The sequence below is a fragment of the Scomber japonicus genome, chromosome 2, assembly GCF_027409825.1.
Source record: "Scomber japonicus isolate fScoJap1 chromosome 2, fScoJap1.pri, whole genome shotgun sequence".
NCBI classification, from domain to species: domain Eukaryota; kingdom Metazoa; phylum Chordata; class Actinopteri; order Scombriformes; family Scombridae; genus Scomber; species Scomber japonicus.
Genome location: NC_070579.1, coordinates 15,375,048 through 15,387,441, shown reverse-complemented (window position 1 = coordinate 15,387,441; position 12,394 = coordinate 15,375,048). Strand labels below are relative to the sequence as shown.

Sequence of the window (12,394 nt, the reverse complement as noted above, 5' to 3'; positions counted from 1 at the left end):
ACCTTGTGCATGTGAATGTTAAAAATGTTATTCAGTCACCATACACACTGATACTTTTGCACATACACACTTTCAAATCAACTCTAATAAAAGTCCATTGTATGTGACACTCTCTCCAGCTGTGATTAGATGATGATGGCTTGCGTGGGTGGAGTATTACCTTGATGACATGGAGCAACTGGGACCCACAAAGTATGAGACTAGCAGAATCTCAGTGTTTGTCCAAGTGTGTGCTTGCTTGTGTGTGTGTGTGTGTGTGTGTGTGTGTGTGTGTGTGTGTGTGTGTGTGTGTGTGTGTCCACGCAAGGATCTTGCAGTGTATTTGAGTATATATGTATGATGTATATATGTATTAAAAAATGCATACGTTGGATATTAAATTATTAATTAAATTATTCGGGACAGGGGGCGGTCAGGGAAAAAGTCAGGCAAAGGCAGAAAATGTTGAAATATGGTCTGAAGTAGCAAAAAAGGTTTTTGTATTATAAAAGCATACGTATTTTTGAATTAGGCTGTATATATGTACATATTTATATGTATGCACAGGTGTATGTTTGTATATGCATATACTATGGGCAACATAGTGAAGCACTTAAGAACCTATGGAGGTAACTAGCCCTCTGTCTTCTTTACAGTGTAGCGTAACTCGGATCGAACACCAAAAATAGACCGAACGTATGAAACAGAGCCTGCGCCAACATCGGCTCGGCTTACAAAGAGAAATATGATATACATTAATGTTTTACAGGTTGTGTTTCAAATGTAATGTTCATTGAAGTTAAATGTATTTACTGCTTGTCAATTTTATTTATTTATTTTGGTTTGATTCTTTAATAACTACGTGATTTTTAATTGCAATTATCTTAAGTTGAAGAAACTGGCTGAATGTACATCTTTTAATTTATGTATTTATTAAAAAATCTCACATGTATCTCTAAAATATATCTCAAATATTGATATGGAAGGACATCACAATCAAACATATTAATTAGGTTGTAATGTGAGTCTCAACTATTTAAAGTAATGAAATGAGGGAATCAGTAAAGTCTGTTGTCTGTGTGTAACATAAATCAAAATGACATTCAAATGCCTGATATTTAAAGCCAACAACAAGGTTACAAAAGAGTTGATTTGTTAACTTCATGGTCTACAATAGGATCAGCAGAAAAGTTGCTCCAGGTGCATCACAACAGGTGAATATGTGTGTGATTCCTCATTCATATCCAGAGAGTCTTTATTCAGAGAGCCTCCTATTTGTAAATTGTGGTGCAGAAATTCAATAGCCAGGCAAAAACTTTCACTATTTAATTTGTGTTTGTTTCTGACAAGCTTAGCTTCTTTCTAAGCACTACGTTAACAACTCACCAGCAACACAGCTTTTCTGTACATCAACTCTTACATGCATGCAGAGTCTGCTGCCAGGAATGCAAACAACTGAACCATGTATATTCCAATGTCTAACACTCACATATTCTGCTGAACCATGCAGTCTAAATCACTGGCTTGTACAATGACACTGTTTAGTTCTGGTTAGTGTCAGCAAATATTTGCAGACTGGCTGTCATAACAGGGGCATGGCTGAAAAATGGATGGGAGAAATCCAACAGGTCTCCACTGGTAAATAAATCAGTAGGGATACTTCACCCCATGACCCACCCCCAGTTTTTATCTGGGAGATCCCAGCTTTTTTTCATACATTGGTCTCATAAATCCAGCCTTCTGGGCCAGAAGAAAGTTGCCATGTTTTGGCAGGACATGTCAGTGCAGAATGTCAGCTCTGGCTTTCAGTGGTGTCACTGCAAGACTTACTGGTTAGGGGGGAGATGCCAGGTAGCGATAGAGTCATTACAACAAGATAATAAACACTGTGACAACTTACTACATGTACATGCATGTTAACTAGAACTAGCAAGTATATGACTGAGAGACAGAAGGCTGATAAAAAGTAGTAAACTGAGGAGATAAGTGAATAAATAAAGGTGCAAAGCCACTGGATGTCATAGATAATAGTACATAGTAACAAAAATAATGTGTAATAATAAAAGAAAGGCTTGTGGCTATCAAATGCTGATTTTAGTGATTTAATTAATTGTTTAAGACATTTATGAAGCTAAATGCCAAACATTCACTGGCTCAAATATAAAAATGTGCTTATTTTCTCAGTCCAAACCTTATTCCTCTATGCTGTTGTCCAAAAACTATTATACCACATTAATGAGCCACAGCGTTATACGGGGTGACATCATGTCCCTTGAATACGATGAACATGGGCACTGCAGTTTATCTTGAGTAAATCACACATACATTGTCTAACAGCCAAAAAATACTTGCACACTGAACGCACAAGTGAAAATAGTCCCCAGCACGTACACTAGTTACTCCTGTTTGAGAAAAATATGCTAACAACTACAATGCCAAGCTGTAAAAGTATATATTTATAACCTGTTTTTGGAGTTTTATATCTTCAGTAGTAACCAATGGATTTTGGACTGAGTCACAGATTGGGTTTGGAAATTTTGCAGCTACTTAGTAAGTCGACTAATGTACTGTTGGTTTTAGTATTTTCATGGGATAACAAAAAATATCACTGATAATTATAATTATTATTTGCAGCCCTACAATGTATTCATGTGTGAATACCCTTCAGAGTAGCTTCCATCTCTTGTTAAAAGATAGCTGAGGGAAACTTTGCTGGCTGTGCCTGGGCTGTATGCTTCGTATGAAGAGGCTCCCATAGGCAGTGAGCGAGCTGTTAGTCTATGTTTTCCAGCTCTCCTGACGTCCTCTCTTCCTACTGAGTGTGCTCAGCGGACAGGAGCCAGTCTAATCCCCCTGATATGAGGAGCGCCCTGAGACCTGACAAAGCATTCCTCAGATAAAGACATGCGATCACAGAGATGCCGTGGAATTCCCACAGTTGGGGGTAGGCGGACTGACTGAGCCTGTGTGCGTGTGTGTTTGTGAGTGTGTGTGAGGGAGAAAGCAAGAGAGACAGAAAGAGAGAAAGAAATGGGGGAAATGTTTTCCTCAATACATGAGAACCTTGACTTGACATCACCCCCATGGAGGCATCCCCCCCCTTCTTCCATCTCCCTCTCAGTCTTTACCACCCTCTCCCCCCTCAGCCGTTTGTGAATGTCTGTCTCGGAATCAATGCTCCAAATGCAAACCAGACCGGTGACCATCCCCTCTCACCTGGGCCCGTCTGCGGCTTCAGTACATGCATCTGCTTTTGAAGCCTTACTCCTGACTGTTCACCCCTCAATCTCCAGGGATAATGCAAATTATACAGCTTTTATGCCAAAAAAGGGGATACCCCTTCTACTGTTAGACAGGGAGAGACGAGTAGCAGGAGAGATGAAAAAGAAACTCGTTAAATATCTGTGACATGGTGAAAAGAAACAGCTTCCTGCCAACGTTGTCGCTCTGTCTCTTCATCTCAGACATGACTCCTGTTTTCCCTAAGACAGGTTCTTTGTAAGACGGTTTGCTATGGATGAGGACCTGCATCAACAGCAAACAGAAAAAACAATGGGAGTAAGGGGGAAAGAGTTGGAGAGGAGACTAGGATATCCTAGTTCAAAAGGGTTTTCTGTTACAGAATGTTTTTCAAGATCCACCAAAGCCTCCTCTGAGGATACCAAGCTGAGATGTCTTCAAGGTCTGACTTTCAAAAGTCCCCTGCAGTTATGTTGGGGTAAATGGCATGAAACTGTCAACTGTGAAGCTAAAGAATCACAAGAGTATACACCATATGGGCTTTTGAGAAACTGATGAAGCTGTCAGGTCCGCACTCATGTCAACAGCAGGGGAATTTCGTACAGCCCCCACCCCCCCAACAAACACCAAGGTGCAGAGCAGAAAAATAGAATTTCCTATAAACATGGTGATATACTGTACGTGTGTGTCAAGCCATGTTTGAACCTGAGCCCTCACCTATCAAATGAGCGGAACTGCAGTGATGAGTCTCTGGCTGCATCCCCCACACTTCCCAGAAAAACCGGGGGCAGCAGACTTGGATCCACCATGATATCATCAGCTGGAGTGCTCACGAGGCTGCGTAGAATGTCCTTCACATTCTTGCCCTTTGAGTCAGCAGGTTGAGCAGGTCTGACCTCAGACGACAGCGTAGACAAGGCCTCTGAGATGGCGTCTGGGCCGTGAGCCACGCCAGAGGATGACAGATCAGCATCGCTGGCTGCGGTTGAGGTGTGGTCATCACCGATGCCAGAATCATACCTCCGGAGAGAGACACCATTCTCCACTTCTAGCCCACCAGAAATGGCACCACTATCTGTATTAAAAATAACAATCACAGCAGTTGGGTCATGAAGCCAAATTCAGTGACACTAAATCACGTTTATTTTTTTGAATTTTTTCTAATATTTTCCCACTTTATTATTGTTTTATTAGGCTATAAAATCATTCCAGTATTTATTCATAACTATATTTAGAAAGGGAACATAACTCTTCATCAAGAGGTCAGAGGTAGAAATAGTATTGTATTTGGGTCTCACAAGCAAAAAGAATTGGGAACCACCATATTACAGCATGCAGTATTATTTTGCTAAGCAGATAAATATTTTGGATGAAAGTTTTTCTCCTTGGAGCTGCTTTATACCTGTGCTCCTGGAAGACTGGGATCGTTGAGGGTGTTTCTTGTCATTGTGGGGCTCCAGGATGTCGCGGTACTTGGACACCATGAGGACTGAGATGAAATAAACCACAGCAAGAGCCAGAAACTGGGCCTGCTTACTGTCCTCCTGAAACAAACAACACACACTAAGCAATCTGTGTGTGTGCGCGTGTGTGTGTGTGTGTGTGTGTGTGTGTGTGTGTGTGTGTGTGTGTGTGTGTGTGTGTGTGTGTGTGTGTGTGTGTGTGTGTGTGTATGTTCTTCAGAAAGTTGTGATAGTCAAGTAATGTAATAGGCGTCACTGAATGCACACTCTGTTACAGTATGTCTGTGTAGTATGAGAATGTGTTTGCTGTATGACTCACAATATCTCTGAAGACGACAGCCCTGAGGCGGTTAATGTCCATGTCCTGGAGCAACCGGTCCAGATCTCTGACAGGAGACATTCCACCTGTCACTGCGTCAACAGGACTCTGCATGCATGCATGAAAATCAAACAATTACCATATGAAATGTATTATTGTCTACAAATTAAGTGCTAACAGCACATGCACTTTCACACCTATCAGGATGTTTATTAATCCATGTGCACTTCACGGAGTCGGGTTATGTTTCATGGCTTAGGGATGCTATTCCTCTTGGGATCATGTCCTTAACATAATGGCTTTTCTACAGAGCCACTGCATTATAAATGAGCTTTAACACCCGGTTCAGGGAAGAACAACATGAGTTTACTGGAAGCCACTGTATCAAATCAAAGGAGCAATGACACAAGGCCTTGTCTAGTGTAACAAATAGCAACCAGTGTGGTAATATAATAAGATATGAGCTAATGCAATAACACTTGGTTGTTGTTGGGGAGCTGGACAAAAAGGGCAAAGCTTCTCCTGGTCTGCCAGTGAGTACAGGAGGGAAACAACAAAAGACGATGCAGCTATTACCAAAAAAAAAAAATAACTCAAAAAATAAAATGGCAAGGGCAGATGGCTGAGATTTTCAATGTTATTTACAATGTAGTTTGAGGCAAAAAAAAAAAAAAAAAAATACTACATACAGTTAGTTATAACACAGACTTGTTAAACAAATTGGAAGTGTAGAACATGTGTAGAATGGTGTTCTGGATAACTTGCCTGAGCTGCTGCAGACTTGGCTGCTCCAAGCACAGCACTGGGCATGGTTGTGTAGCTGTGTGCTGAGCCTTCTTTGCTGTGCTTAAACTGGGCTTGCTGACACTCCAGACAGTTCCTCACTGCCATAGCACACACTGGAGAAGGATGGAGAAAAAAATATTATGTGACATTCTATAAATAGTAATTTATAAAGAAATATGTGGAAGGTGTGCCTTAAAAAGAGATGGTAACCAAAGAAAATGCATTAAAATATAGACATTTCAGTGAAAACCCAGAAAATGAACTGAGAAAAGACACAGGGGGAGAAGCTGAGAGAGACAAAAACAAAAGGAGAAAAAGTGGGGCCATGACAAGGTCAGCGCTCTGGCCAACTCTGGCAGCATCGTTCACTCTTCCCTGCTCCACCTCTCCTCCCAAGGTCGTAGTGCAAGGGTGTGCTCTTGAATCACAGCCACTGTGTGGAGCTCCATAACAAATTACGCTGGTACAGTGTGCACGTGCCAAGTAGCAAGACACATCCTTCGACGCAAAAAATATCTCGTGGTCCCACAACTTTAGGTGCGTTCCGAGCTGGCACGCTTACCATTTGTAATCTAATGTACTGCTCCCTCTGTCGGAGCCCTTCCCAACCCCCACTGTGCTGTACTTGACAACTGACAAATGTTAACTCTGAGCCATTTAGATTACGAAGGAGGGAATTATTCCGTCTGGAAATGGGCTCGCTTTTTCCATTAGGACTACTCTTTCATACAACCATTTATAAAAAGAGAGGGGGGGGGGGGGGGGTGGAGACGCTAAAACCTTGTTACAGTCTTCCAAAATCAGATTAGGTGCCAGCAATGGGGAGCACATACCTCATCAAATATTCATTTCATAACGGCTGCTTTCTAAAACTGGACCTGTAGTACAGTGGCATCCCTTTCCTGCAAAAGTCCAACAGCTGCGATGGTAGCTGGATAATATTTGAGTGTTCTTTGTATTAAAACTTTACATTTTGACAGCCTTTTTGCTTGCAACCTTCACTGTAATGAGTAGCTAAAAGCAAAAACCAGTACCTGGATATGCACCATTACATTGATGAAACAAAGCATGAAGAAATTATTTAAATCAGTGCAGAAAGTATTGCATTGCTTCTACTCTGAATGTGTGTGTGCATACTTTGTTGTTCCGTGTTTGCTAAAAAGGTACACCATCAATGAATAATGTAAGAATTTCAATATCTTTTATTCAGCTAGAGCGAGGCTTGGCTTTTTGATGCTGTCAGAGGAAACTTTAATAGCCTGGAACAGAAGGCAGAAAAAGGCCTCAGGCTACGCTGCAATACAGTACAGCCAAGGCCATTATGGAGAACTCACTATATCATGATAGTAGCCATTTTAGAGTGTTGCCATGCAGTGGGGTTATAATAACAAGATAAGAGAGCGCTGATACGAGCAGAGTGAAAGAGGCAGGGGAACGAGAGCAGCGGAGGGAGATGGAGAGGAAGACGGCAGAAAAGAAAGAAACAACACAGAAGGGAGGGTCAAAAAGGCTACAGGGAGCCATGACTGGGGCTAATACAAGAGGCTACTGCCAGCTGATATGAGGTGGATCGATGAACAGGGGAGGGCAGAGGGCTTGGTAAGAGGAGGAGATAAACAAAGGAAATTCATTGAGGGAACGCATTAGTAGAAAGACAGCTAAACATCTGAAAAAACACACTAAAAATAAGTAATAGGACCTCAGAGGAATATAGTACATGAGAGTAGAAGTAAATGAGCAGTTTCAGGAATATTGAGTCAATCAAAATGAAAATGTGGAAAAGTAACAAAACAGAAAATGCAATGTGACTACCAAGACGAAGGCACTGTCGGAGGATCCCTCCTGACGACATGTTTTTCTCAGCTTCTATCTCTGTGAAGTTGAGGGAGCTGGCAAAGATGAGAACATCCACGAGGTTGATGAGCCGCTGTAAGAAGGTGACTGAAGCCTCCACTGTCAAGCCTTGGGATGGTTCAATGTTTTCTAGTTCATGCTGGTAGTAGAGAGATAAAAAAAGAAATTACAGATCAGTAACTGATAAGCAAAAAAAACAAAAAAGCTTCCTCATCCCTTTTTGGAAAAGGATTGTTGATTCAGTAGATATTAAGCACAGTTCATTTTATATGTTCTTCATATAAGAAGAACATTTCATTTTTTTCCAGGTAATAAATAGTCAATTAAACCTTTTATTTTTGGTTTTTCGAACAACAAAAGTAAAATTACATTCATATCTAATGCTGGCTCTGAACATGACAACATTTCTAGGACTTTTAAATAGGAAACTATTAAGTATTGGAATTACTTCCATGAAAACATATATCTAAACATGTATGGTATTGCACAGTACTATAGTAAATACATCACAATGACACACAATTTACAATAAGATTGGACTCCGTCACCTCCAGTTTTAAATTTGGTTATACTGCACAAACAACTGAATTATAATGGAACTGAGCATCAACCCATTTCTTAAACAGGCCGGCCAGGTCATTGGCGGAAGCAAAGAATCATGTCAGACGACCACAGTCACCGGGGTCAGACAACACAAAAACAAAATAACAATGTTAGGAAGCGGTTAACTGTAGTCTAATGCGATTGGGAAAGGTCAATGTGGATGGATAGCTTCCTGTGATTGGAGCCATCAGCTACACATGTATCCACAGACAAGTGTACACACACAAAGCACACACATGAGGAAACTCACAGAGGAGGAGGTGGCAGCAGAAAGCAGAGGTAAAATGCCTCCACAAGCCATGATGAGGTTGTCCACCACCTGGGAGATGAGGTGTATACTGTTGTGGACAAATACAACGTTCTCGCTGCTGTTCACAAAGTCCAAAATTGTTTTTGTGGAATGACTGAAGAGAAGGAGGACAAAAAATGGTTGTTTTTGTTACCAAAACACAAAGTCAAATGGTCCTCCACAACAGCAGAAGCTGAAGTTACACAAACTTAAAATGAAACCGGGCTGGAACAACACTTACAACATCTATATTACTGACAATTAATTTACTTGACTTGGATAATATAAAAATAATACCAAAGGGATCAGACAGTGTTCATAGCTCCACCTACAGTAGTTGCACTGCTAACCTTCTTGGATATAAATATCCTTCGTCTTTACAGAAATATTTCCAGTGCATTAGTCTACACTTTCAAGTCTGATGCAAAGGGCCCTCGATGACGAATTCATTCCATTGCATCAACTTTAGTTCAAGCTTAATGTAAAGTAAATTGCAGTACTGCTTTGTGCAAAGATTGTGGTTACTACAGTGATTGCGGCCACTATTTTTACTTGCCTTTAAGTGAATAAACAAATTCCTAAATTAGAAACATCTTCAAAGTATCTACACTAAGACTTGTGAATGACTCTTTCAAACACACTCTTCGATGAGCAGACAACTGGTGGGATTAAATCTTCAGCCTGCTCCTCAGAGACACAGAGTCAATAAATCTTTATTCCATTAATCAATTAACAAAATTATTGTTAGCTCAAGGCATTGGTAAAGTCAACGTCACTGACTGTTGCCCCTACCTCCTCCACATCTGGACATCTGTCTCAATAGCGAAGAGCAGGTCAGTGAGGAGGCGCTGGTGCATGTGGGACCAGCGGAACTCTGGGATACGAAACATGGTGGAACGAGGGGCTGAGGTGCCGCTCTCCCTCGGCTGGCCTGCAGACCCTCCCGCTGCTGCTGGTGGTGGTGCTGTTGGTGCTGCTGGTGCTGCTGGTGCTGCTGCAGCTGGCTGGCCTTGGCTTGTTTCCTACAAACACATCATCAACACAGAGAGCAGTTACAGGGATTGAAACATTCAATTTTGTTAATTTGATTCTTCAGGAAAAAATTAACATATCAATCTACTGTATATAATACATCAGAATGAAATTAAGAGGAATGAATCAAAGAGAGGCATACTGTTGAAAAGGTCTCCTTCAATTCAAGTCTTTCTGTGTCTAAGGCCACATTAGACACGTCAAGCCTGGCAATTTTGATCTCTTTGGTCTTGCTGTCTGCACTCTTCTGGGTGTCAGAGCTGGAGGTGGCAGCGCTACTGTCAGGGGCACTGGTCAGGGTTTCCTCCCCGGTAGTGCAAGCAGTTTCTGAAGGCTGGCTAGGCGAGGCGGCGGCAGAGTCTGATGCTGCTGCAACCTCCTGGTCTGTAGAGGGCGGTGTGGTATCTGCAGGCTGCTGGTCTGCAGAAGCGGTTTCAGTGATGGAGGAAGACTGATCATCTTTAACTATTTCTTTTGGTGGTTCTATCACGTTTTCTTCAGGTGCTGCAGTTGGAGTTGTCTCCACCTTCTGACTCTCTAAACCAGACGCCTGTTCTTCACTCTCTTCAGCTTTTCCTTCTATTGTAACTTCTTGTTTTTCATCTTTTTCTTCTTCTTCTTTAAATTCCTGTCCTTCATTTTTCTTGCCTTCATCATCTTCATCTTGTTTATCTCCCTCCTTTTCTACTACCTCCACTTCATCTCCGGCAGTAGCAGACGCATAAGAGGACTCTTCTTGGCTATCATCGGCCTCACTTGGGAGGATCTGGTCACTAACAGACGAAACGTTAACCAGGTCCTCGTTGACGAAAGATGTTCCACCCAGCACACTGTTCTCCAGACAGGCTGTACTCTCAGTGGACATTTGATCATTCTTACTTTCTTGATCTGAAATCACTGGCAGTTCTGTGTCTGCTCCCTTTAACGAGTCATCTGTCATGGAGTTTGCTGATTCACCTTTGTTATCTTCACTCACAGATTTTGCATCATCTGTTGCAGGTGTTTGCATATCATCACTTGCAGATGTTTTAGCAGAGTCTCTGACCACTTCAGCCGCCTTCGTTTCAGGCAGGTCGCTAACTGATGTTTGGAGATTATCGTTTTTCTCAGTCGTTGGTTCCTGTTTGTTGGGTTCATCGCTAAGTCCATCTTTACTGGTTTCTTGCATCCCAGTAGCTTCTGTCCCATCTGTAGAAGACTCCTGGACCTGTTTTTGGTCGTCTTCTTCAGCCCTAGCCAGGATGTTGGACACAGTGATGGATGCCTGTCCCCGTTCATCAGCAGCCTCCAGTGGGCTAGAAGTGATGGTGGAGCTCGATGCTGAATCAGGCTGTTCGTCCACTGTAAGCTCAATGACAGTGGAAGGGGCGGCCTCCTCTGCTGGTGGCCCATTAACACATTCCGTGGTCTCAGAGCTTTGGCTGGCACCAGAAACAGTTCGGATAGTGCGTAAAGAACCCGCAGACTCCTGACGCTGGTACTGACGGAACATGTGGGACAGATTCTCTTTGTGCTGCTCAAAGGTGACCTGCATACACACAAAAAATATTACTATTAATGTATGACACACTACTGGTCTGTCTCTCTTATGTTTAGTACAACTTGGGCTCCATTTTTGTCATTTTGGCCATCGTTTCTATCATTTACATTAACAATGTACTCATTATTTTAATCGGTCAGATTTAGGAACAGGGCAACATCCAATGGGGCAAAACAGACAGGTTGTAAACTAGCCAAAAGTTTAGCTAAATTTTCTAAACCACTTTATTTGGAAACTAACTAAAAGTGAGCAAACCTAAAATGTCTATGATAATCCAACATTTAACAGAGAAACTGTGCATACAACTATGTTTAGTACAGGAAGTCTGTAATCTGTGGATGTTTGAAATGGGTAGTTGTTTGACCTTTGTTTCCTCTTCCAAACATGTAGCACCCCCAAATAATAACCACTTGGGGGGCGGGGGGTTGGTTAAAACCTGAATCATTACCTATTGTTGCACTTCCAGATTACTGCAATTAACTTGGTGACTATAATCATTTATCACTAATACTATTATTAAACCACAGAAAAAGATCCAAGTTGTTATGAACTGACATTGTCTTTTAAGTTTAGTTTCCTTAATACACTTTTGTTGGAGAACATAGAAAAGGCACCATGTAGGACATTTAAACATCACAGTAAAATGATGATTTATGTCATAAACCATTCAAACAATACTTTTGATGATTCATGTTATATAAACCCATCAAGATACACTTTAGTGGTTACTTTATTATGTACCTGTGGTACCTCTTCTCTATCTGATATCCCTTAGTTTAAACTTTTAGACTTTTACATATTTTCAGACTTCAAATTATGGAAGCAACAGATTCTCAGAATGTGGTTTAGTTTTCATCTTATTTTTTACATGTAACCACTGGGACTATTTCTGGGTTACTGTGCCATATTTAAAACTTTTACTGTCTCTCATGTGCAACTGCCCACAGCCTATTAACCGCTATCAGTCTCCTTACCATCTGATATGGGTAGACTAGACTGCTAGTCTATAACGACAATGGTCTGCAGTGGCATTTGAGGAAGAGCCCATCCATGTAAGCAGTCATAGATTAGCTGTAGATACTATTAGTGTGTGTCTGCGAGCTGTGCTGAGTGCGTGTCCAGCATTGGCAAATCCTCCCACGCCTAATTTAAGACCCCGCATTAATCACTGGGCTTGGAGGACAGAAAGTCAAAGATGGGTTTGGAGGGGTGGAGGGGGGGTGGGTGAAACAAGACCCACTTTGCTGCTTTTTCACCTGAGGCTATTTGGATAGGAGGAGAGAGGGGGA

The 12,394-nt window shown here is 41.7% G+C and overlaps 1 protein-coding gene across 3 annotated transcripts in view; it reads right to left on the bottom strand.

Moving 5' to 3' along the window:
• Positions 1-12,394, bottom strand: part of lrba (LPS responsive beige-like anchor protein) — a 185,863-nt gene that overhangs the window by 123,428 nt on the left and 50,041 nt on the right. For 2 of the 3 annotated variants that reach the window (XM_053331256.1, XM_053331264.1), the window contains exons 1-3: positions 5,002-5,106; positions 4,622-4,760; positions 3,937-4,294 (exon numbers count right to left, since the gene is read on the bottom strand). In XM_053331256.1, coding sequence (XP_053187231.1) covers positions 3,937-4,294; positions 4,622-4,760; positions 5,002-5,082 — 578 coding nt within the window. In that variant the 5' untranslated portion in view covers positions 5,083-5,106. Of the gene's footprint in view, positions 1-3,936; positions 4,295-4,621; positions 4,764-5,001; positions 5,110-5,766; positions 5,901-7,599; positions 7,781-8,494; positions 8,649-9,325; positions 9,556-9,707; positions 11,094-12,394 lie in introns of those variants that run through there. The other variant, XM_053331271.1, reaches the window with a different exon arrangement.